This window comes from Cottoperca gobio, chromosome 17 (genome assembly GCF_900634415.1).
Source record: "Cottoperca gobio chromosome 17, fCotGob3.1, whole genome shotgun sequence".
In the NCBI taxonomy this organism is placed as follows: domain Eukaryota; kingdom Metazoa; phylum Chordata; class Actinopteri; order Perciformes; family Bovichtidae; genus Cottoperca; species Cottoperca gobio.
In genome coordinates, this window is record NC_041371.1 from 23,373,093 (window position 1) to 23,398,919 (window position 25,827).

The following is a 25,827-nucleotide window of genomic DNA, read 5'->3' on the forward strand; positions in this document are numbered from 1 at the left end:
GAATATTACCAGATTCAACCTTGTTAATATCTTGCTTGGAAATACAAAATGAATCTGTCTGAGAATAACAACCATGGACCCCTGACTTAAAAGTAAAGTCTTTCTGCCTGGGTTGATGGAAACATCACGCATCTACTGTATACATTCAAATTATTGTTTCATTGCGTCCAGTGATTTCGAGTTTTTCGAAATGCGTCCACTGTCTGCAGGGAAGTACACAATTAAAATCTCCAACCAGAATAATAATTCCTTTGGCATTACCAGCCAAGAGTGACTCTTTGTGTTTCAAGAAGTTAGGGCTGTCTTATTGGGTGCAGATCTATTTAATCTATTCTTCCAATTGACCCCATAACCATGAGATATCTGCTCTGGTCATCTGCAATTTCCTTTTCTTCAGTAAAATAAACACTTTTATATAATAAAATAGCTCCACTTTTGACAAGAAGGACTACACACCTGTTTGACCCGTTTCATTTTCCGTTTCCTGTATTCAATTATTGAACATTTTGTTATTAAGACCATTTATATTACAACTAAAACAGTTTGTCACATTGTCACTGTTAATATACTGGTCCTAGTTTTTGTAAGTGTTATATAAAACATAGATCCATCTACCAAAATATTATGAGCTTGAAATATTTATCAAGGAATATAAAACACAATAAAACAAACGTTAGCAGTTCCCTATTCACTTCCAACTCTCCAGCAGGCTGTCTAACATAAATTGTAACGTGCTGCCGGGGTTTCATGGGCAGAGAGGTATAGCTGTCACTCTCGGGGAGCATTGCCAGAAGTGCGATTTAAGCTAAAGTAAAAGTGTCCTCACGTGTCATGTTGGCACTATACAACTCACTATGTTACTTAAAATAAAGCATAATCAGCAGCCCTAACTCTGTCTGTCTCTCTTAGTTCAGCTATCAGAGATCTGTGCACTCTTTCTATCTTCAGTTCAGGTGTTTAAGAGTTTGTATCGAAATCTCCTTCACAAACTCTTGAGTATCCTAACCCTCATTTCCTTCAGGCACTTTGTAAATCGGAATATTGTTTTGCAAGTCCTTGCATCTTGCCTTTTATCTCTGCATCTGTTTTTCAAGGTAGCGGAGCGACCTCTGTCATCATTTAAGCGGATTTCTGACTCTATTTCCTTCATTCTTCCTTCTGTTTTCTCAAGACATTCCTTTATCTGGGGCATGGACATGGATTTTTGATATCATGCTAAATTCTTCCTTAGTCTCCAGCAGGAGGATTGCGTGTGTCCTTGACACTTGCACTACTGTCTGTTCAAAATAAATGAAAACAAACGGATCCGTAAGCTTTTTTTTAATTTTATTTTTCAGCTGCTCCAACCAAACTGCGACTTGTGTGTACCGCCACACCCCTAGTAATTAATGAGTTAATGTTTGTTAACATGCATCACTGACTATTACTGTCAGTACCTATTTATGATGTGAAAAGTGTTGCTTGTATGATGAGAATTATCTCCATACTGTACAGTTCACCTCAGATCTACAAGACTTTTTAGCCTCTTTCAGCTCATTGTTAAGTTTAGCATTTGTACTGTTTTGGTTGAGTCCCACTACTCTCATCAACTGTGTTTCCAGCAGTATAAGTACTATAAGTATTATACTGTGCTCTGCCTGCTCAGCAGCAAACAGCAGACAGACGGAGTTAGAGAATAGCTGGTGAAAATAGTGGCACATTTAGACAGTTATTTATTTAAGGAAAATTTGTAGCGACCAAACCAATTAAAAGAGTATACCAGGCGGACGCAACTACATGTTAGCCATTGCAACCGTATGAGATGGTTATATATTGTGTTTACAACTTGCTGCATTCAATGTACAAAATGGCATGTGAAAGGCATTCCCTCTCCTTGGCCTAAATGTTCCAATAAAAACAAATATTAATCAAGATTTCAAAAGTCCTGCTGCACAGGTCTAACTTCAGATTGTAGCTACATGTCTTGAACATTAAAGGATAAGTCTGTTTGTTTGTTTTTTTTTTTGTTTGTTTTTATCGTCGACAGATAAAAACCCAAACCAGCCAACCAGTGTTGAAAGCTACAGCGAGCAGTCTTTTTAAAAAGAAATTAAACGATACATTTCTGAGGTGTTTTACATCTTCAGTAGAAAGACATGAATTGTCTAATTCCTTCTTTTGTTTATGACATACGAAACACAAACTTTACCTAGCTCTCACGACACAGACAAATGGACACATGGACAAGAGGAGCCACTACCCTGAGGCCTCTCCGGTGACACTTATATTGGCAGACATTGGACTGACAGTGCCTTTCTTTTTTTACACACACACACACACTCTGTGTGTCCATTGTGGTCCCCTTCCAGATGTCCTGTGGTCAGGTTTTAAATGTGTTTGGAGAATAGTGTCCATCTTTATTTCCGTCTCTCTCTCTTCATCACCCAACAGCCCCCTGAAGGCACCAGGACACATGCTTTATGCCTCACCTGTCACTTTCTACATCTCACATCTGTACCCTTTTTAACATAAACACGAAACATCCTAAAAAAAACATTGACCTGCTTAATGGATTAAAATGTCTTGGTAAGTGGTTCAGTGCTGTTAGGGGTTGTATTTTTATGTCCTAATCATTTTTCTTGTGTTTATCAGGTGGCCAAGACTGCTGCCAATCCTGGATCCTAACTATGTAGCCAAGAAGATCATTGATGCTGTGCTCACAGACCAGGTCTTCCTGCTCCTGCCCAAGAGCATGTACCTCATCACTGCACTTAAGAAGTTAGTGTCTACATTTTCTATAACTGCACTGAAGTTACACTTATCTCTCTGCATACACAGCTCATTGTTGATATCTACTGAGTCAATAGAGACATTTTAGAACTTAAGTGTGTCCATAATTTCTCCTTTCTTTTAGTCTCCCAACCTTTATGTCAAGTCTTGAAATCTAGTGCCTGTCATTTTTTCTAAGTCATGCTCACACTAAGGTAATAGATTTAGAAAGGCTGCTAGCATGTCAAACACTGATTCACCACACTACTGTTGTCAGATTCTAAAAGCTTAATGTCATCACAGAAACAGAGTTTAATAGTGGGAGAGGCCAAATCATCTGCTTGCTCTCAGGATGTTAATGCTGGGTTTGTAATGGTCACTTTCAAAAGGAGCCAAGATCCCTGTTGTACCACATTTTAAATGGAAAAATCTATTTAAAAGAGCTTTCCATTTCCATTATCGCAATCAATCAGCGATTCTCTCCATCCCGTCTACCTGCTCAAGTCCGAAGTAAAAACAAACCGACAGACAACACAGTGTAGCCTACCGGTAGCCTGCAGCTAGCATGGTGCCATTCTAATATGCATGATCAATCCTCATCAGAATACTCATATTCCACATCAAACTTAGTAATCATAATTAACAGAGATAAAAAAACTGTCAGTATATAGTTTACGTAAGTTACTAATTGCTCTTGTAGTCGTAGAGAAGGAGGACTAAGTCCGTGACAGGTCTGAGGAAGAGCTTGGTACCATCTTATCTGGAGACGAGATGGAGAAATCTTGATTGCTTCACTGCAGACTTTCCCATCTTTGTTCGAGAATTCATTAGAGACTAATGCCATTGGCTATTCATTCCTCTTGACTTTGGAGTCTTTAATTAGAAAAATACTTCCAGTGTCAAAGTAAAGTAAAGCGGTAATGTGACATGAGCTGTAACTACTCTGCTGAGAAAGCTAGCTTTGCTTTTTTGCAGCTCCCCCATCTGTAATGAGAACTACATGCTGTCAAAGTTGATAGTGTGAATACAGAATTACTTATAAATAAAAACATTATTTTACTAGCAATCATTTTCCCATAAATGGCAGCCACAAGGAGAGTGTTCTATAAAACATAGGCCCAAACATACATTTGAAAATTAACATGGCAAAATTGTAATTGTAAAAGTCATTTTGAAAACGTTATCACCTCAACAACTACAATTGTAACAAACGTGTAACAAATTGTCTTTTACAATGTACAATTTTACCTCAATGTAATTTACCTGTTTTATAGAACTCTCTTAAGGTGTGTTTTTGTGCTTCATTGTTGAAACATTGTATTCATATGCAGTGTTTCCCCTACCATTGTCTTGGCCTGAAATTCAAAGTGTTTTTTTTCTTTCTCGAATTAAAAAAAAAAATATGGTCAGGTGCTCTTTTATTAAATAAACTAAACGCTTATGCTATTGATCTAATTTATGTGCACGTTTCAGTGTGCACTGTCTACTTTGCGCATTCACATTCTCTCCTTCGCTCCGTTTTGCGAAGGGCGGGGCTTCGCAGCTGACACACACACGTGCGCACACACCTACAGAGCGGAAGAAAGGAGAGGGGAGAACTAAATTGAAAACGCGCCTTGCACGCGCACGCAATCTTCCTTCCTTCCTTCCTTCCTTCCTTCCTCTTCCTTGGTCTTACTTGGCTCTGACATTCACTCTCATTGCTTCTCCTATCACAGCTACACAGATGACACTCAACTGATTCGCTCTTCCCACATCTGAAACCCAGGTGGAGGCATGAATCTTTGACATATCTCAGTGAATGTCCTCACACCACTTGAAACTCCACCTCAACAAGGCCAAACTGCTTTTTCTTCCGGGGAATGGCTCTCCTTACTATCAACATTGCCACCTCTGTTGTTTCCCCAAAGCAGAATACAAGAAATCTGGGTGGTGTTGATGGTCTAGTGGTACGCCTTCCAAATATAACACAGATGGTTGTGAGTTCAATACCAGGGCTGCCACCATTGTGCCCCTGAGCAAGGTACTTAACCCTGAGTTGACTGTCCCTGTAGTTAGTTTACTGTAAGCTTTGCATAAGAGCGTCTGCTAAATTACCTGTAATGGGTGTGGCACTGGACGGCCAACTGTCTGTTCAGATTGATCCTGCTTCTTGGTTCTTGTCCAGGCTCTTGTCAGCTCACACCTTGACTACTGCAACTCTCTCCTGGCTGGACTGCCTGCATGTGCCATCCGACCTCTACAGCTCATCCAGAATGCAGCAACACGACTGGTCTTCAACCTACCCAAGTTCTCCCACAATACTCCGCTCCCTTCACTGGTTACCAGTGGCTGCCCGAATCTGCTTCAAGACTCTGGTGCTGGCCGACCGTGCTGTGAATGGATCAGCCCCTTCCTACATACAGGCCATGATCAAACCATACACCCCAGCTCGCTCACTTTTCTCTGCATCATCCAATTGGCTCGCTATTCCCTCACTGCGAGTAGGACCCAAATTCCCCTCAAACAAAACCCGCCTGTTTGCTATCCTGGCTCCAAAATGGTGGAATGAGCTCCCCATTGATGTCAGGATAGCAGACAGTCTTCTGAAAACTCACCTGTTTCAACAGCACCCTGGCCAAAAAAATAAAGTCTTATTTCTGTATGTAGCACTTACATTGGTTTGGCATATTTGAAGCTTTTGTACGGTACTTTAAATTATTTCACCTATTGAAGCTAATATACTTGCAAGATTCTTACTGTTCTGAGTTTTATCATCATGATTGTTTGCACTTATTGTAAGTTGCCTTGGACAGCTAGGTGTAATGTAAAGTCACCTGAATGAACTGTATTATGTTGAGTGTTCATTTCCGTCATCTATACATCTTTTGCGTCGATTACATTTGTAAATTGCTCTTATTGCCTTTTTTGTTCATGGGGCCACGCCCGCGGTGAAACACTGCACCATACATGACGCTGTCATTTTATAGCCACATGATTTTATGCAACCCAAGTCATCTCCGTTCAGCCCACTGATGTGTCGGTACCCGAGCTAGCGATATATAGAGAGAGAGTGTGTTTGGTAAGTAGCAGTAACGTTATAACTGTAAACAAAGCCATTTTAATATTTATCGGTGAATACAACTCAAGACCCAGGCAAAGCGACTGTGTCTTGTGAACCACCTGCTGATTGAATTGATGGGGGTTAGCCCCAAAGCTAGAGACAACAGCAGCTCCGGCTCACTTAAGGTGGGCTGACCTTCTTAAGCTGGACCAGCTCATTTAAGTGACGCACCGCTCCTCTGAGTTTTGCTCTACATACTGCTATCAGTCAGTTGGACAAATATACAGTGTATTGATGAATTAAAATGCTGAATGCACTGCCTGCATCTGTGAAAGAAGCTGAATATTTTCTACCTTTCTCCCCTGGCCTCCTCCTGTCCTTTCATCATGCTTCTCAGTGTTCTACAGTGGAAACTTTACTCCCTCCTCGGCTCTTACCTGGGATTGTCAGTCGAAGTAGACTGCCACAGTATCACCAGTCGGCACTACAAATTGCACTAGCACATTCAGCGTGTGTGCGTGTGTGTGTGTGTGTGTGTGTGTGTGTGTGTGTGTGTGTGTGTGTGTGTGTGTGTGTGTGTGTGTGTGTGTGTGTGTGTGTGTGTGTGTGTGTGTGTGTGTGTGTGTGTGTGTGTGTGTGTGTGTGTGTGTGTGTGTGTCAGTGGCACAAATACTGTACAGGAAGTGCATCAAGCACATTAAGTCTTATCCTCTAGCACTAATGTACTGTGGAGGTCAGTGCGGCTTTAGCATGCAGCACTATTACAGCCTTAGGAGAGCTTTTCACAAGGATTATTGTTCTCTATTGATTTACTATAGAACAGAGCTGACAGCAAGCTTTTTCTTTCACAGTTTAGTGTGCAAAACACAAACAAGACTTACCCAGAGACGCCAAACCTGTTTGTGATGTCATTCACAGACAAACTGAGCAAGTGTCTTTTTAGTATATTAGTGACTGCAAACATATTGCAGGTATTTTATTGTTAGCTTGTGCTCAGCCGGGTCCTGATGATGTTCTTCAACAGTCTCTGGAGAGTAGCTCCAGGTCATGTGTCATCAGGACTCTACAGACAGAGTAGCTCCAGGTCATGTGTCATCAGGACTCTACAGACAGAGTAGCTCCAGGTCATGTGTCATCAGGACTCTACAGACAGAGTAGCTCCAGGTCATGTGTCATCATGACTCTGGTTTGACTAAAAGCTTGTACAACTTTTTGATAGAAAAAAAACTTTATTCCATTGACACTCATATTCTGAGTGACTTGACGTAAGTAAAGCTTTAAGCACTGAAAATGTGCCTAATTGTTCTGCCGTGTTGGTTAATTGTCCCTGAAAAATGAAGATATTGAAAGTGTTAAATAAAGATTGTCTATTTTGTCCTGAATCTGAATTCTGTGTGTTTTTATAATAAAGCAGTGTTTCCCCTACCATTGTCTTGGGAGGGCACTGCCAATGGTAGACAATGGTAGGGGTGCATGGTAATTTATGTGCACGTTTCAGTGTGTACTGTCCACTTTGCGCATTCACATTCTCTCCTCCACTCTGTTTTGCGAAGGGCGGGGCTTCGCTCCACACACACACACACACACACACAGTCAAAGACAGAGCGGAGGATTGGAGAGGAGGGAACTAAATGTCGCACGGACCACAGCACCCCCCCAAAGCAGTAAACCTAGGGGAAACACTGAGTAGGCTTACTATCCCTGAGGCTTTGTGTAGGATCCTTGAGGTGACTATTCAATGCACGTTTTGTAATGATTCTGTCATTTCATAACTTCAACTGGTGACATGTTGTTGTAACTTGTTACTGAGTGGTCACCGGCTTCTTGAAAAGACTCTCCCTTTGTTGCTGCTGGCAACTACTGTTGAGGTGCCCCTGACCAAGGTACTGAACCTCCAACTGATCCACTGAAACTCCTCTTCACAACAATGATTCTGTCTTACTGTCATGATAGTGAAATTGACACCAAATATGATTCATAATTTGTATGGAGTTGCTACAATCTTTCTCTCACTGCAGCAGTCAATCTGCCTTGATCATGATCCCCAGCTTTAAGTCTGGTGACCTTTTGACCTTTCCATTCAGAATGAAGTGAATTTGTCTAACTTATATCTTCTGCTGACTGCATTTCTACTTGGATTCTACTGAATTACAAACAGTGTTTGGATAAACGCTGCTACCTATTGCTGGCACTTTCCTCTGCTATCGATAGCTCCCGGACAACTAACGCTAGCTGGCAACGAGCTAGTCAGCTCCCTACGGTCAGCTTCCTGTTGCCAGTGGGCCACAATACATCCACCATTGTTACACCATCGCTACTGTGAGGTATCCCTTTCCTATCAGCCTTTCAGCTGTCCCGGTGTAATTAGCCCTTGTTGGCTAGGACCGCTGCCTCCACAGCTAGCCGTCAACTAGCTTGCCGGCTAAACTGCTGCATGGACACAGACTGCTTCGCCCTGCTTAATCTCCTCCTGCCATGCTACGGATCACCATCTTGCCTTGCCTAACAGTTCTCCATCTCTGTCCATGGCTAACGGCTAGCCCCAGCCTAAAACCTGCGGCAACTGGCATGATGTCCAAGCAGGGACGTGCGGTCAGTGAAGGCAGAGCCTCCCCTGTCATCATGAAAAGTAAAAAAACAAATAACAATAAAATAAATATAAATGTATATTTGTCCACTGGTCCATGCTATAACTGCATTTTCTGTATGATTCCAATAATTTTGATCACTTTTATAGTCAAAATCGCTGAATTTGCGTATCCTCTGTTCCGATACAGGAGAGATGCAAGCTGAGGCAGTGACGAGCTGAGCCTCACCTTGGATTGCGCAATCCTTCGCAAACTAGGTTGAGCGCATGCATTTGGCACGTGCCTGTTGCTATCTCTCTGTATGTCGCCAATATAATGTTTACAGACACTTTTATTATGAGTCCTGACTTTCCATAGTCCAGTTAATGTATGTAATGTATGTGTGTAACATATTTAGTCTTGCTGATGTGACATAAAACCACAGTGAAAAAATGGTCATGCTGCCAAAAAAATGGTGAATAAGCTACTCAGTTGGGTTCATATATTTGTAAATCTGATTGAAAGAGTCAGTGCCTCCCCAGCCATGAACCTCACCGCACGTATTCCATCCTGCAACTGCTGAGTCTCAACAACTACACAGCTCCAACGTGCATCTCAGCCATCAAACAACTTGGACTCCTACGCAGACCTCGTTACACTCACAGAGGCTCCCGTAAAAAGTTTGTTTACCACCAGCCTGGCCTGTCTGTGTCAACCATTCCTTCCATCTGGACCACTGTCGCATGTCTGGCGCGTCATCAGAGGACTGATGCTCTCGGTGTTAGTAGCACGGGAAACACCCCGAGATCGCTACACACTGAGCAGAGCAGAAAACGTGGAGTGGATTTCAGTCTACTCTGGACCCTACAGAAATCCACCATTTGATCCAGAGTCAAAATAGAACTTTTTAATGCACAATCACTAACCAACAAATCATCTTTCATACAAGATGTGTCATGGACAAGGGAACAGACTTTATGTGCCTTACGGAAACGTGGCAACAGCCAGAGGTTTGCTCTGCCCTAAATGAAGTCTGTCCCCCTGGCTACAGCTACCTAGAAAAGGCTCGCAGCACTGGCCGTGGTGGCGGCTTAGCAATAATACAGAAAATAACTGAAACTGTCCCCCATGCCTCTTCCTGTACTATCCTCATTTGAATGCCTTGGATTTAAATGTAAACCCCCCCCCCCTTCCTCCTGACAATACTTTTCATCTACCGACCACCGAAACCCAACTCAGCTTTCATCCCAGAGGTGCACGACCTTCTGACTACACTCTGCACTACTTCTGGCAATATTATAATACTTGGAGATATAAATATTCACGTTGACACCCCATCCTGTCACTATGCAGCAGAGTTCCTACACCTTCTGGACTGCCTCAACCTCGTTCAACATGTTGATGTCCCCACACACTTGACCTAGTCATCACAAACTCTGCCCCCATCCTTAATCTATCGGTTTACCATCTGAGTGTGTCCGATCACAAGGCCATCACAATGGATCTGCCTCTCCTGCTTCCCTACACCAAACCCAAGCATCAAATCCATTTCATAAATCTGAAAAACATCAACCATGACCTCGGATCTCCAGCATCTCTCCTCTATAAATCTCACATCAGTCAATGAATCTGTGGACTTTTACAACAAATATCTCAGCAGTCTCCTGGATCGCCACGCCCCTGTCAAAACCAGAACAGTCACCTTCTCACGCTCAGCACCCTGGTACATCTGCGATCTGCGGAAGATGAAGACAGCGGGGCGTGTCCTTGAGCGGCGCCTCAAGGCTTCAGGACTCACTGTTCACAGACAGGCATACCGATCAACAATCAGCCCTGGCAACTCCAAGCTATTTTTTTCCACAATAAATCATCTCCTCAAACCTCAAACTCCCTTACACCAAGACACTGCAAAGGAGCAGTGTGATAATTTCATTGCATTCTTTAGAAAAAAAGTAGATACCATCCGCTCTCTCCTCTCCAACTCCGCTGCTCTGCCAGTCCCGACTGTCAACCCCCAGCCTTGACCTACCCAGCCTCTTTGCCGCTTCAATGACTTCTCGTAGCTAGAGGTTGAGGCCATCATCAAAAAGATGAAACCCTCCATCTGTGCTCTGGACCCCTTTCCCACAGCCCTGGTCAAATCTAACATTTGTGCCATAAGTCCCCTGATCACTACAGTGTTAAACCACTCCCTCCAGTCTGGTCATGTTCCATCCCCTTTAAAAACTGCTCTCATCAAACCACTCCTCAAAAAACCCACCTTAGACCCAGATGTCCTTGCCAACTACAGACCCATCTCCAACCTGCCATTTCTATCCAAGGTGCTGGAAAAAGTAGTTGCCACTCAGATTCAGGACCATCTCAACTTCAATAACCTCCTTGAATAATTCCAGTCTGGTTTCCGCCCTGGCCACAGTACAGAAACTGCCCTGGTTAGGGTCACCAACGATCTGCTGATGACAGCTGATGCCAGATCTCCATCACTCCTCATCGTCCTTGATCTAACTGCAGCATTTGATACCGTTGATCATGACATCCTCCTCCACGTCTTCACTCCACAATCAGACTCTCTCACTCGGCCCTAAACTGGTTCACCTCATATCTTACTGGGAGGACTGAGCATGTCACTTTGGCAGTGGCAAAATCACAAATACACTCTGTCACCTGAGGTGTCCCTCAAGGATCTGTCCTCGGCCCCACCCTTTTCACCATTTTCATGTCCCCCCTTGGTCGTGTCATCAACCGGCAAGGAATATCTTTCCATTGCTATGCTGATGACACACAACTCTACATCAGAACTAACCCAACCCCCGCTGCACCTCTGCCATCATCCACATTAACCACCTGCCTGGAGGAGATTAAGGTGCGGATGAAGCACAACTTCCTCCAATTAAACCGCTCTAAAACCGAAGCCCTTCTAGTTGGCACCCCACATCAGGTCCAGTCCTCCTCCATAACCTGCATCACCTTCTCCGGTCAGAACATTCCACTCTCATCAACAGTCACCAATCTGGGTGTTAAAATGGATCCTCACCTGACCTTTGAGGCCCACATCAAGCAAACATGCAAGAACTCCTTCTACCACCTCAAAAACATTGCCAAACTCCGCCCCACACTCACTCTGTCAGATGCTGAAAAGCTTGTCCATGCTTTTATCCAGAAGCTGCAATACATCCAAAACAGCGCTGCTGGGATCCTGATGAGAGTGCGAAAGTATGAACACATCACACCCATCCTCAAAGCACGGTACTGGCTCCCGGTCTCACTCGGGATTGATTATAAAATCATCAGTGCATTCACGGAAATGCTCCATCCTACCTCAGAGAACTACTAACCCCACAAACCTCCACAAAAAACCTCCGTTCTGGAAAGGCTAACCTTCCGCCTTCTGCTCCACCGCTCCCAGACTGTGGAATTCTCTCCCTGGGCATCTGAGGACACCACAGACTGTGGATGCTTTTAAAACAGGCCTAAAAACCCATCTTTTTAACAGAGCATTTTGCTAGACTTTTAACCATCCATCTGTTGCCTTGTCTGTCCACCAAATGTTTTATTTTTTTATATGTATATTCTGCTCATCATTTTTACTCTGTAGCACTTTGAATTTTGTTTACTCAAATGAAAAGTGTGCCTATAAATACAATTTTCTATTATTATTGTCTATCAACATTAATGATGAGCATCCCATTTTACTATAAGGGCATTGGCTGCAAAACATTGAAATCTTTCTGGATGTTGTTTGGAGCTTTTTAAATACAGTGACAAGGACTATGTAATGTATAGAGATGTGGCTGCAGTGTGATGTCAGAGCCTTTGGGCAATACATGAGTTCCAGGGAAAGTGCTAGCAGCTGGGAGCCTGATCTTCTGAAAGTCGAGGATCTGATGAAGAAAGTTTGTCACAGATTGTTGCAGGCCACTTTAACTTTAAATAAATAAGATACACGTTAGACTAGTTTTATGTGTATGTGCATGCATGTATGTATGTATGTGCATGCATGCATGTAACCATTATGTATATACTGTATGTAAAATCAATGTTATTTGATATGCTTAAAGATGTATTTAAAAGTTGATCAAGTAGCAAGGACCAAGTAGGCCTTTATTTGGAAAAGGCTTATTATGTTATTGACCAGCATTATTTTTTATTTCTGCTGTCCCACAATCAATGCAAATGCACATATGTTTCCATGTGTACGTGTTCTCCTGAATAATTCAGTATAATGTTCACTTCCACACCACTAATTCCACCAGTATAGAGTCTGGCAGCCTTCCCTTTTATAGTATTTTAATGTGAACAAAGCATCAGGCAGTGTTGAGTTGTGTTGACTGTATCTATACATGGATCAGGAGAACGGCAAAGACACTTCTCTCATCCATCAGTAATAAATACCACATCTCTCCTGGCTTAGCATGTCAACGTATTGCAGAGAGGTTACAGATATCAAAGGCATTCCTCTGCCCTTTGGTATTAGCAGAAAACAGGCTTTTGAGGTCATCATCTAAGTAAAGCCTTTCTTCAGTTGCGTTCTGTATCTGCAGTCTTTGCTTTTCACTCACAGTGAAAGTGAAAAAGCCTGGTGGACCCTGTGCCTGCTGATATTGACTCACATTCTCAAGCATCACTACAAACTGATAAATCCCACATTCTGCTTTCAAGCACTCATGAGCACAGTTACAACACAACTGTGTAGGCAGTGTTGATAAATAAGGAAATGTAACCCGAGTGGACATTGTATGTGACTTCATCAGTGGGCAGTGATTCACCTGCTGTCAGGGCAGTGTGGACCTTTTTCAATGTTCACTTCACTTCTAAAAGCATTTCCATTAAGTCAGATGCCCTCCATTTGTTTGCTTCATCATCTTTACACACATTTAGAGTTCAATTTAATATATTTATACAGTCTTATCACAAGCAGGGGCTTTGAATAGGGGACATAAACAGAGAAAGGACATGAACAGGAAATTAAAAGCAACCTACCCAGATAATAAATAACGGTGTGTCTCCCTGGTACATATGTTGTAGTGGACGGGGAATGTCTGAGTACTTTGCCAGGTGTTTATATTTCTGTCTGTCAGTTTGTTGTACAGTGGGATGCAGGCAGCTCAGCCACAGTGCTGCCTGACAGTCAGTGCTCTGAAGCTGCAACCTCATTGCAGGAGTACAACTGTAAATATTCTACCTGCATGTTTCCCACACATTGACATACGAGTTGATAAACAGATCAATAAAACAAGGGAGTGGCTGTGGGAACACATTTGCTGCAAACCTGAGCCCATCTGGGGTGATACATTTTCAAATGTCTCCACCTTCAGAGCTTGACTGAGTACAGACAAACAGCAGAAACAACATAATATAAGAAATAAATCAGCTGGCTGCTCTATATACTCAGTGTTTATGACCTTTAGTCAAACAGCACAAGCCTCAAGCTGCCTTTTCTACAGCCATCAACACGCATCACTTTTATGGAGACACTGGGTGTCTTTATGGCAGTGGGTCTCAGTCTAGAGCCAACTTATGAAGCATGATAATGTTCCTGCCAGGAGCTGCTTTTCAGCTCTTGTTGAACACAGTTACACATTCTGACCGCCTACGATGATGTGATTTCATTAATGGATTGCTGTTTTATGTGCAGGTGTATGCATAAAACAGCTGGATAATGACTCTGTAGAGCTGTTACTGCTAATGTCCAGAAATAGCAATTCATCCCTGCAGAATGAGCCTTTGTACCGTACACTGTCAATACCACAGCATGGCCCTGCCACTGGTGGATGGTGGTTAGCCAGGGTATAATGTCAGTTAAAGATAAACTCTGGTTCATTGTCATCAGTGTATTGATCGTTGTCGGTATCGTGCTCACACTTAAAAGTCTTGGCTGTAAGCGCCAACCTTATAAACGTGCCTCGTCAGCGGTGACACTTGAGAGTGACTCCCTACTGAACCAGTGTGGCAGTACAGCATATTTTTCATAGATTATGATATAATGTAGATAAAACCATGTTTAACTACCATCACAGGCTTGTTCTGTGCTTCACAGCCCTTTATTATTGTAATAAAGACAATCTGATGGTGCTGACGTGAGGCTGTGGAGAGATGAGTTTCTGAAATGTTACTACATAAAACGTTGAAGGAGAGTTAAAATATTTTGTGTTGGGGGGACAAAACAGAACACAGTGATGCCAGTAGTGGTCTGTGGTAAAGCAGCATGTTGAGGAATTGTACAGTGTACCTGCTGTTTAACGTTTTAAACCTGCTGTACTGTACTATCTTAATGCTATCTAGATTTGTCAAGTTTTGTCAGAAAGTTACAAACAAACTGAGCATGAAGTTTGAAGGACGGAGAAAAAAGAGGGAGTGTGACATGCTCTTTAACCTTTCAGCTACCACGGCGCTTCAAAAAATGTGTTTAATGAGGCAAATGGAGACTGAACTGTGGCGTTCATGAAAAATGAAATAATTTTTTTTTGTTTGGACCTCCAGTCCTTTGTTAGCTGGTGATATGACACTGCTCTCCTCGCTCTGAATTACGTTAGTTAGATTGAACGATCCCTTGGTGTATTTGGGACAGGTTGTGGTCACCCTTGGGTTCTTTCGATCTCTTCTCTTATCTTGACATCTTGTTTATGCACATCTGTGGTCTAAGGTGCATACCAATGTCCTCAGTTCAACAAGACAAATGATTCTGTTTGTCGTAGGTTGTCACAGAACTCTACGAGGGTCTAAATCAGGGGTGTCCAAACGAGGGCCAGATTTGATAATGTGAAGAGGCCGGGGGCCAAAATTCCCTTCTGACATTTTTTTAACTATAAAAGTTACATACAAATACACTGTTACATAACACAAACACAGTTCTGCCTTTGATTCATATCTGAAGAGTTAGATAACATTGAACAAACTATGGAATACAGTGTGTGTGTGTGTGTGTGTGTGTGTGTGTGTGTGTGTGTGTGTGTGTGTGTGTGTGTGTGTGTGTGTGTTAAACATGTTAAACGTTTATGCGCCACCCTTTAATGAAGACTTTCCCTTTAATGTGTTGTCTCATCATTTTCTAAGCAACAGTTATTTAGTTTGTTTGGCCAATAGTTCAAAATAACTCAATCTGCAGGGTTGAACCTGATGAAGCCCAAATAACAATGTTAATTAAAGATTATTGATAATCTTTTGATACTCTCATATTCTGTAGTTGATTTTGACTTGCAGTTAGTGGCTTAAACGGTTTTATGTATTTATTTATTTATTGTGTATTTGTGATAATGGCTTAAAGCTTCCATGTGAAATCAGAATTCAGTTTGTGCTCCTGTATGCTTTCGTGTCATTTAGTGTGTCAGTCATCTTCCTGCCGACTGTGACTGCTGTTGCTTTCATCTGATCAGTGAGTCTGTGTTTGTTCCCCTCGACTTACTGAGCACAGCTCTTTTATAGATCACATTGCTGCTAATTGCTATCCACTCTAATATGACTGACCTTTTATAGCAGAGCTTTGTACTGTGATCCCTGGTCTTTTTTTCTTTTTACTGGATTTGGAATTTGATGGATGGAAGGGCAGAAGAATATTTGAAAATACTGACATACAGCACATTTTTAGGATGTGAAAGGTTTGCCTTTTGTTTGTTATTGTAGAGTCCAAGTAAAACAGTCCTTTATTTGAAATTCAGTGCTTTTTGAAAAATTGCAATATTGTTTTAGAAGTTCAGACACATACTTCCTGTCTCGGTCCGTTTGATGGTTTAATATGACGATGCTCAAGTGCATTTGTAGATGTTGGGACAGCGAAGAGAATGAACATCATCACATGCTAATGGGGCATTTTCATTGCACTGCATTTTGTATCCAGCTTGTGTTTGAATTACAAATCAGCCCACTAAATTATTGCACTTGATTTTGATACAGTGGTCAAAAGTGCCCCTAAAATAAAAAGTACCCCATTGTTATTCAGTCTCATGGTTCCTTGTTTTACATGTAAGCCAATCAGCTGTCCACATATAGTGATAATGCTGATGCTACATTAGCTAAGGAGTTGGGAGACGGGTAAGCTCCATTAGAAATGTGGATCCCTTAATTCTCAGTTGTTTTTTTCCCAGTAAGACTTGGAAATAGTTGATTAGGGATTAGTTTGACTAAAATGATCTGAATAGCCATTAACTGGTTCAATTATGCCAGTGAATAGCAGAGGAGCCTCTTCTGTTCTACAGAGTCGGGTTGTCATGAAACTAACCTGACTGCTTTAAAGGATTATTGATTTGTTAGAGTGCTTCTTGTAAGGATGTAATGCACTGACTAATGATAAATGAGTGTGGCAGGTTGCATTGGTTCATTCCTCGTCCTTAAACTGTAGTGTGCAGAGTTTCAAATATGAAATAATGATGACTATACAGCATCTTAAATACACCGACAAGAGCAGAAGACCACTGCATGGGCAATCCACGAGGTACCATAAATACAATGAAATTAGAATTTCAAATTAGAGCTGTCAAATTAGAGCGTTAATTTAGATTAATTAATCACAGAAAAAATGACGCGACAAAAAAATGAATGCCCCTTAGATGAAGCGGATGGAAAACGTTACTTGGCCCAGTAAATGGAAAGTTTACATTTAATAAACTCCCAGATGTAACTGTTGATGCTCCGTTCTGTGAGATTCCTGCAGCAAAGAATGTTCGAACCATCGGAGAACTTCAAGCCTGAAATATCACCTCAACGCAAAGCGCTCAGAGCTAGCTAGCACCGCATGTCTGGTCATCTCTCGATCAAGCGTTCAGACGCAGCATGAGTCGATCTACCTGAGACACATTAACAACTCCATCAGGAAATGTATTGCAATGGACTGCAGGTGGTAGAGGACAGGGGGCTAACGGAGGCTTTACACATGGTGTCAAATTACACAACTTTTAAACATATTGTTTATTGTGCAATGAAAGATGTTATGCCAGATTTGAAATTGCACTTTATGTCAAACTGTTGGTCTGTGTTGTCTAAGATAATTGTGTAAAACAAGATATTGGAGAAAGCGTATTGAAATAAAAGACATGTTGACCAGTTTATAATGCTACTTATTGATTCACTCATCTTCCAAAATCTATTTGAATATTTTGAAATGCTTCTCACAGCAAATATTGATATATGCGATTAATTTAGATTAATTAATCCCAAAGCTTGTAATTAATTAGATTCATTTTTTTAATCGCTTGACAGCCCTATTTAAAATGTGATCTAGTTTTTTGCATGGTGTATTTTTTTCAAGTTAGATTTGACTGTTTTACCTCCGACATCTTCATGTTAAAATGACTGCCACCTGTGTTGGAATCTAAACTCTGGAGGTGTTTGGCCACATTGGTTTAAAAGATGAGGCGTGCAGCCGTTGCCCCGGTTACCCGGTGGTTTGAATAGAAACACCAGGAGAAGACAGCAGAGAGAGACGTTTGAATGGATCAATCAATGTTCACTGTGTGGACATGTAAACATATTGATTGATATTTTTCAGAGTCAGGTAGGCTACTTCGTGGTGCCTACATTTCCCACAAAGTAACAGTCCAAGTGTAAATCAGTGCCATCACTTGCCCCTGGTGATAAAACAGGTGTGTTGTCTTCTGCCCTGTGCTGACAGAGCATACTGCAGTCTTCTGGCAGCCTTCTTTTCTTTCTCCGGTCCATTTGTCTGAGCACGGAGCCATTATTCTCCATTAGAAAGCTTTTCGTCTCTGGAACACAGCTCACACAAATGGAGATAGTGTCTTGCCTGTCTCCTCTGCTCAGTTTACATAAAAGCCTTTGTAGTCAAGCTTTTAATAACATGTTGTTGTATTCTCCAGCCTTGTCTCTGCTGCCTCTTTGGAGACAAAAGTTTCATTGTTAGTCATCCAAAAGCTGCTAACACTTAGGAAGAGATGCAGGGATGCATCTTTGTTCTAACAAATGATTTAACATTAGCACAAAATCGTTGTTCCATTAGGAACTTTATATATATTTTTGGCCCCTGGAATGTTTGTCTGTTTTTAAAGAAATGTAGTATTCTTCCATAGTGTTAGAGGACTTCTGATCCGCCAGTAAGATCGCTGACCATAATGACAGAAATATATGATCGTTGTTCTGCAAATCATACCTTTCTAACAAATAACACTAATGAGACTATGTCCAGACTAAGAGCATCATTGCACTCCTAATGAAATATATCCATCATATAAACGCTATTTAATTTAGGGGACAAATAGTTTATACTTAGGGCATCAAAGCAAAGAATTGCAGTATAGGATAATTTTTATAAATATACATGATACAGAAATGAAAAAGATGAGCACCATGCATGTAAGTGCTGTGTGTATAAGGTCCAATAAAAATGTATGGAGAACATCTAATATCCTCAGTCATGGTATTGTGCAGTTAGTGTAGATGCTGTGTATCACTGTGAAGGTTTTGGAGGCTGTAGTTTGTGCTGCTGTTGAGTCTCAGTATAATGTGTGGTAAGGCAAACTTGCATTATTTGTGTGAATTTGACTGGAGAGTATTTTTGCATATAGCTAAGTAGCAACCTATGCACTGACACTGTGCCTGTGTTATGTCTGCCATAGTCATAATGCCAAAACAGAGAGGATACCTCTCTTTGAAATAGGGCTGTCACTTTAAGTTAAAAAGGATTTCCACTCATTTGTTTGAATTATTTGTAGTTTAATCTCTTTAAAAAAAATGAATGCAACACTTTTGTTTTTACTCCCATTTTCCCAAGTTTACATTTTGGGCACAAATCAGTGAGCACCTGATAATCCATCCATCTGACAAGTGAGACATTAAACAGCAGGATTACCACACAGGGGCCTGGCCTGGTCACAATAAAAGGCCACTCTTTAAAAAAGAAAAGACCTTTATTAGACACTGACCTATGGGTTTCACATGTGTATATGGGCTACATATATATGCACATATTTAAATTTGAGAGAAACAAGCCTTTTGTGTACATAGAAAAAGTCTAAGATCTTTCAAAAGCATTCAGTTGTCAGATAAATGTTGAATTTGAAACAGATTATTAGAGATTAAATATTTAATTTTTCCCACATTCTAAAAGTAGTTTTAATAAATAAAAGTAAACCCTAGCATGCTAGCACTTTACACTCACACTTTGTCTCTCTGACTCTGCACAGAAATATGTGTTCAGCTGATACAGTTTGGGCACATCCGATCATTGATTGGTTTCTATAAACATGCGACTTTAAGTGAATCTGGGACAGAGCAAGGGAAGTGTGGGTATCACCTGCATAATAAGTATGTGCCAGTTCATTGTTTGAATAATACAATTATATATATATAAAAATATAATACATATATATTATATTTATATATATAATATATATGTATATATATATATATATATATATATATATATATATATATATATATATATATATAAACTATGCTTAATCTTCTCTCACATGAATCTACAGTTGTTTTTAAATCCAAACCCAAATTTATTGTTTGAATAATTAAATATATATATTATAATATATATATATATATATATATATATATATATATATATATATATATATATATATATATAAACTATGCTTAATGTCCTCTCACCTCTACAGTTGTTTTCAAATCCAAACCCAACTCCCAACCTAACCTGTGAGATGTAGCAGACATGAGGGTTCATTTCTTTGTGTTTGTCTCCACAGCATCCTCCCCATGAAGCAGGGCATCATGCTGGGCCAGTACCTGGGAGCCTTCAACCTCATGGACACATTCAAGGGACGCTCCAGAAAACAGGAGTGAATGAAGAGAGAGGACAATATGAAGCTATGGATGACTGTAATGGAAGGAGAAATTTAAATATTACAGCCATCAACGTCTAATTTAATCTTAATCTTCCCAGTGTGTTGGGATTAATGGTAGAGGTCAGGACTGAACATAATGCTTGATTTAAATCCTCTCATTTCAATGGTTCATGCTGGAATATAAACAGTCTCTATATCTCACACTGCATAATACACCTTTTAAGCATTCATATCCTTAATGTACTTGTTTTATATGACTATTATTAGTGAAATTGTAATCACTAAAAAAAGGAAAATGTAATCTTATTAATAACAGTTTGTAATTGAATAGACAAATAGTTCTCACAAAGTTGAGCCAGCCAGTGTTCTTATACTTCTGCTCCTGATGATGTAATGAAGCATCCCAAACAGCCAAGTCATAGAAACAGGAAACACAGGTCCAAAGTCAGATGTAATGTTTTCTGTCAACATGAATGTCTGTTGTGTACATTGTAATAATGTGTCCCTCCATAGCAACTACCAAAGCAGAGATGAACTGTAGCCACAGCTCAGCAGGTGAAATACAGCTATCAATATACACTTATTACAAAACACTGCTGGTGTTGAGTAATAATGTCATTCACTACACTGTTGACAGTGTAGTGAATGAGCTTTTGGTTTAGTTAATCTGGCTCAGTGTTTGAAGTCTAAATAATTTCCGCTTAAAAAGCAAGCACTCATACTCAGGAACATTAAACCCTGCGTAAGGGTTTGATATGTAATACCTCACCTCCTAAAGGGTGGACCACTTTTCCAATCGTCACCTCACCTTCATTTTTGAAGTCTGTCTTTATTCGCAAACAGCCAATGTGCTGACTGTTCAGACGTTAGCTGTCATTAGCTAGCAGCGTAGTAGCATGCTACAGCTAGTTAGAGTGTGTGTGAAGACCCCTCTGCATTTGTTCTTGTTCGCATATATTCATGAAAGTCAGCATTTATGTTCCACTTTCCTGTGGATGAAGTTATTATTTTTGAAGTAATATGCATGTATTTTGCACTCAAAATATTTGTATTCCCACATTAATGGTCCTATTATGACACTTATTATGCACATTTACTAGCACACAACCGCTTATATTGTAAAGATTATAATACATATATCTGGGGACATATCTATCATGGATCAACCTTTATTTTAATTGAAAAATGTGTAATTATTAATATGTAACAGACTGCCGAGTAATGAAGAGTATGCACCTGTTGCCTTAATCATGCAAACAGTTCAGAGCATTTCAGGAAGTCAGAGAGATGCATCTAAAGATACATTTGATTTCAGATCTCTGTTTGAGTGTTTGAACATTCTCATTAATAAATTGCCATTTAAAATGTTTTATTTCTGTTTTGAGTCTCTTGTTCAGCGTTATGAAAAGACTTTCCTTATACTTCCCACAAGACAATGTTCTTCTCACAGTTACACATTACAATACACATGACAAGAGTTTACAGAGTGCCTCAGTCATTGCCATTCAATATCAGTTTTACTTTGATTTTCACTATTGCATACTACAAGATCACAGCACAGGCACAGACACCAGCTCGGGGCTTGAAATGACTGAAATGCCCACTTTAATCAACAGAAATAATGTGACATCCACAAGTATGATCAATGCATTGAACCAGTTTATCAATAGGGCTGAAGTCATCTGGTGAAAAGGAGATGTACAGTTGTGTGAATCCTGTTTTCTCTGATGATATTTCCCAGTGGCAGCATATAGAGACTGAACAACACAGGTCCCAGAATGGAACCTTGAGGAACCCCTCATGTTATGCTCGTGTTAGCCGAGGAGTGGTCCCCAAGGGAGACAAAATAGTCTTCCACACAGATAAGTCCTAAATTTGAGCAAGAGAGACCAACACACTTCTGTTAACAAGGATGTCATAATGGACTTTATCAAAAGCAGCGCTTAAGTCTAAAAATACTAATATTGAGAGTTTCTTGTCATCCATATCATTTCCAACTTTAACTGGACATATATGCAACAATCATTAAACAGTTTGAACACTAATGTTTCAAGAATTTTACTAAAAAAGGAAAGGTTAATAATTGGCCTGAAAGTGTTTAGCACTAAAGGATCCAGGTTACTTTTCTAAAGGAGATGTGTCACAATAGCAGTTTTCAGTGCTGGGGGAGAATGCTAATCAGCAGGGAGCTACTTACACTTCATACAGTCTAGACCATGGGTTCTCAACGGGGAGAACATCGGGGGGCGCTGGAAGCAATATTTTAGAAAGGGGGGCATTCACGTGTCTTTGGGGGGCGTTTGTGTGTACGGCCCGCGAGGTATTTCATAAACACACGCAAAAAAACAGGCAAAAAAATAAATCAAAATCTAGTCAGATAAAGAATAAAATCGGCGACTGCCAACACGAGCGGAACGTGCCACACGTGGTCACCTCATGTCAAAAAACTTCAATATTAAACTGTCATTGACATCAGTGAACGCGGCATGGCTAGTGTAAAAAAGAGAAAGGTGGATGCGGAATGTTCCAGGAGAAATGGACGAACGATTATTTCTTTGTGGAAGTATAAGGCCAGTGTGTCTAGTTTTTGCGGTGATGAAAAAGGCTCTCGAGCTGCATTACAGCACGAAACATGCCAAACTGCACGAGCTGAAAGGACGAGTGCGTTTGGATAAAGTTAACATTGTGTGTTTTTAGACTTTTATTTTTATTTTGCTGAGCGATAAAGTGCTGCTTGAAAAAAACTAAACAAGCGCTGTCCACCTCAGCCGCCACTACTCGAAAGCATTAATGTTATTCCAAGGACACACCATGAATAAAACTAATCTGAATTAATGTTAAAACACTAACGCGGATATTTTCGTCTGAGTTTCTGAACGTTGGAGTCGACGTCGCTCCATTTATAATTAATGTGTTGGATTTTTGACTTTTTTTGTAGTTCTCTCCTCTCCTTTCCTCCGCTCTGTGTCTGACTGGAGGTGTTCGCGAAACGGAGAGAATGTGAATGCGCAAAGCAACGTTTATTTTATTTTATAAAAGAGCACCTGTTCAATGTGAAAAGTGAGTTGTGATTTGGCGCTATATATTTATATAACATAAAACACGGGGTTCCGTGAGGGGTTAGGGGCCTCAGACTTGTTCCTTTGTGCTCGTTTATCGTTGGATCACTTAAGAGTGCAAATTGTTTCACATTTCTGAGGCTGCTGTGTTTAACACCAGTTACAGTTTGAATGTCTGACTCGTTTCTGATTGGCTGCAGTCTATGACATCGATTAAAGTTTGAATCTCAAACTTTAGTTGCATTTGTTTAACACTCCTTAATAAAATGTATTTGTTTGCTCCCTGGGTACTGGGTGTATCAGGGCAATTGAATGTAAAAACAACAAAACATTTGTTTAATAATATAATATTTATTATTATTTTGAAATGTTATTATGTAACTTCAATGTCAATGTAATATAAATAATAAATACTACTAATGATAATTAGAATAATACAAACAGAATAATAATCAACATTAAAATTCAGGGGAGACCAACAGGAAGCCTACATTTTATTTGATGTGGGGTGGGGGGTGGGGGGTAAGGGACCTGGATAATGGATAGGGGGGCGCTGGCCCAAAAAAGGTTGAGAACCACTGGTCTAGACAATCAAACACAGTCTTAAAAAAGGTGGTGGGGATAGGGTCAAGTGAGCAGGTGGAGGGTTTTAGTTGCATGACCATGTTCCTGAGCATTTCTTTATCAACAGCAGCAAAATCATTCATAGCAGTCTTAGACAGAGGAAAGTTAAAGACAGGTGGTCACCCACATTATTCAGAGCAGGGTTTAGTTTGGTACCTTGTCTCTGCAAAATGCTGCAAACTCCTCCTCCGTTAAGGGTGTGTGTGTGTGTGGGGTTGGGGGTGGGGGAGTGCTTTTTGGAACTGGATTTATGAGGCTGTCATTAGTTGAGAAAAGTATTCTGTGAATATTACATTTTTTAGAAATGAGCTTTGAGAAATGAGCTTGTCTTGCATTTCTAATTGCTTAGTTGAAGAGAGTGAGGTGTTCTTTAAATGTGTCATAATTGTTTTGGAGCTTAACTTGTGATTTATGTGTAGATGCTGGATGTATAGATAGATACTTTATTTATCCCGAGGGAAATTCAGGCATCCAGTAGCTTAAAACATTTACACAATTAAACAATTGCCCATCTATCCAAGGATACACCAAGAAAAAAACTGATCTGAATTAATGTTAAAGCACTATCGCTCTGGTCGGGACTTGGACCAGCAGCAGACGAGCTGCACTCTAGCTGCTCGTAGTAGCAGAGCTAACATCTGCATCACTGCTGCTGATTGCTGTGTGCTGTATGCTGTGTGCCAACACGGATGTTTTTACTTTTTTGCACGTTGTAGTTCTCTCCTCTCCATTCCTCCGCTCTGTGTCTGACTGGAGGTGTGCCCGCACACGTGTGTGTGTGTGTGTGTGTGTGTGTGTGTGTGTGTGTGTGTGTGTGTGTGTGTGTCGGGAAGAGAATGTGAATGCGCAAAGCAGCAACGCAGTAGACACGGAAACGTGCACATAAATTAGATAAATAACATAAGCGTTTGGTTTATTTAATAAAAGAGCACCTGTTCAATGTGAAAAGTGAGTTGTGATTTGGCGCTATGTATTTCTATATATATATTTTAAAAAACACGGGGTTCCGTTGGGGGGGCAGTGCCTCAGACTTGTTCCTTTGTGCTCGTTTATTGTTGGAACACCTAAGAGTGCAAATTGTTTTACATTTCTGAGGCTGCTGTGTTTAACACCGGTTACAGTTTGAATGTCTGACTCGTTTCTGATTAGCTGCAGTCTATGACATCGATTAAAGTTTGAATCTCAAACTTCTTATCGTTGCATTTGCATTAATTTGCAATTGAAGGTAAAAACAACAACAACAAAAATATTTTTATAATATTTATTATTATTTAGAAATGTTATTATGTAACTTCAATCTCAGAGAATTTGAGTTTTTATAATAACCTAATACAGCAGTCTAATGATAAGAAAAATAATATAAGAATTTAAATACAAAATGAATATAATCAATATGTAATATAAATAATAAATACAAAGAATAATAATCCTAATAATACAAACATAATAATAATCAACATTAAAATTCAGGGGAGACAATTAGCCAACATTTTATTTGATGGGGGGGCAGTAAGGGACCTGGATAATGGATAAGGGAGCGCTGGCCCAAAAAAGGTTGAGAACCACTGTGCAAGTCCATCCACTCTGCGTAAGGAATATCACTATCACACATGTTAAACCATGACTAGCTCAAAATCTACAACACCAGCCTAAAAAATGAAGAATATCTGAAATGATTACATGAGTCTGTGCCATACCTGTCAACATTGAAATTTCAAAATAAGGGATTGTTTTTGGCGGACTCCACCCATATTTTAACAGCTCTCAGCCCCCCAGCCCCTACCAATATAATGTAAATGTAAACACATAAGGGATGGGTATAGGCCTATACATTCAGGAAATACATGTCTATGTAAAGTATGTATTTTATTTATTAGTTATTATCATCAATTTATTTGATGATGGATGAGTTGTGTGGCTTTTTTTCCCCCGACGAGTACTTCCATTCGATGGCAGTCGAGAAACATGTCCGCTACACTGCGACTGAAATCATCGCAGAAGCTGAATGTTACATTATTTTT

The 25,827-nt window shown here is 40.4% G+C and overlaps 1 protein-coding gene across 8 annotated transcripts in view; it reads left to right on the forward strand.

Annotated features, from left to right (window-relative positions):
* sdr16c5a (short chain dehydrogenase/reductase family 16C, member 5a) overlaps positions 1-21,495 on the forward strand; it is a 34,447-nt gene extending 12,952 nt beyond the window's left edge. For 2 of the 8 annotated variants that reach the window (XM_029453049.1, XM_029453052.1), the window contains exons 6-7: positions 2,632-2,757; positions 6,189-7,173. In XM_029453049.1, the coding sequence (XP_029308909.1) occupies positions 2,632-2,757; positions 6,189-6,291 (229 nt within the window). In that variant the 3' untranslated portion in view covers positions 6,292-7,173. Of the gene's footprint in view, positions 1-2,631; positions 2,758-4,661; positions 5,018-6,188; positions 7,174-20,024 lie in introns of those variants that run through there. The other 6 variants (XR_003833833.1, XR_003833834.1, XM_029453051.1 and 3 more) reach the window with 6 other exon arrangements.
* The last annotated feature ends 4,332 nt before the right edge of the window (positions 21,496-25,827 follow it).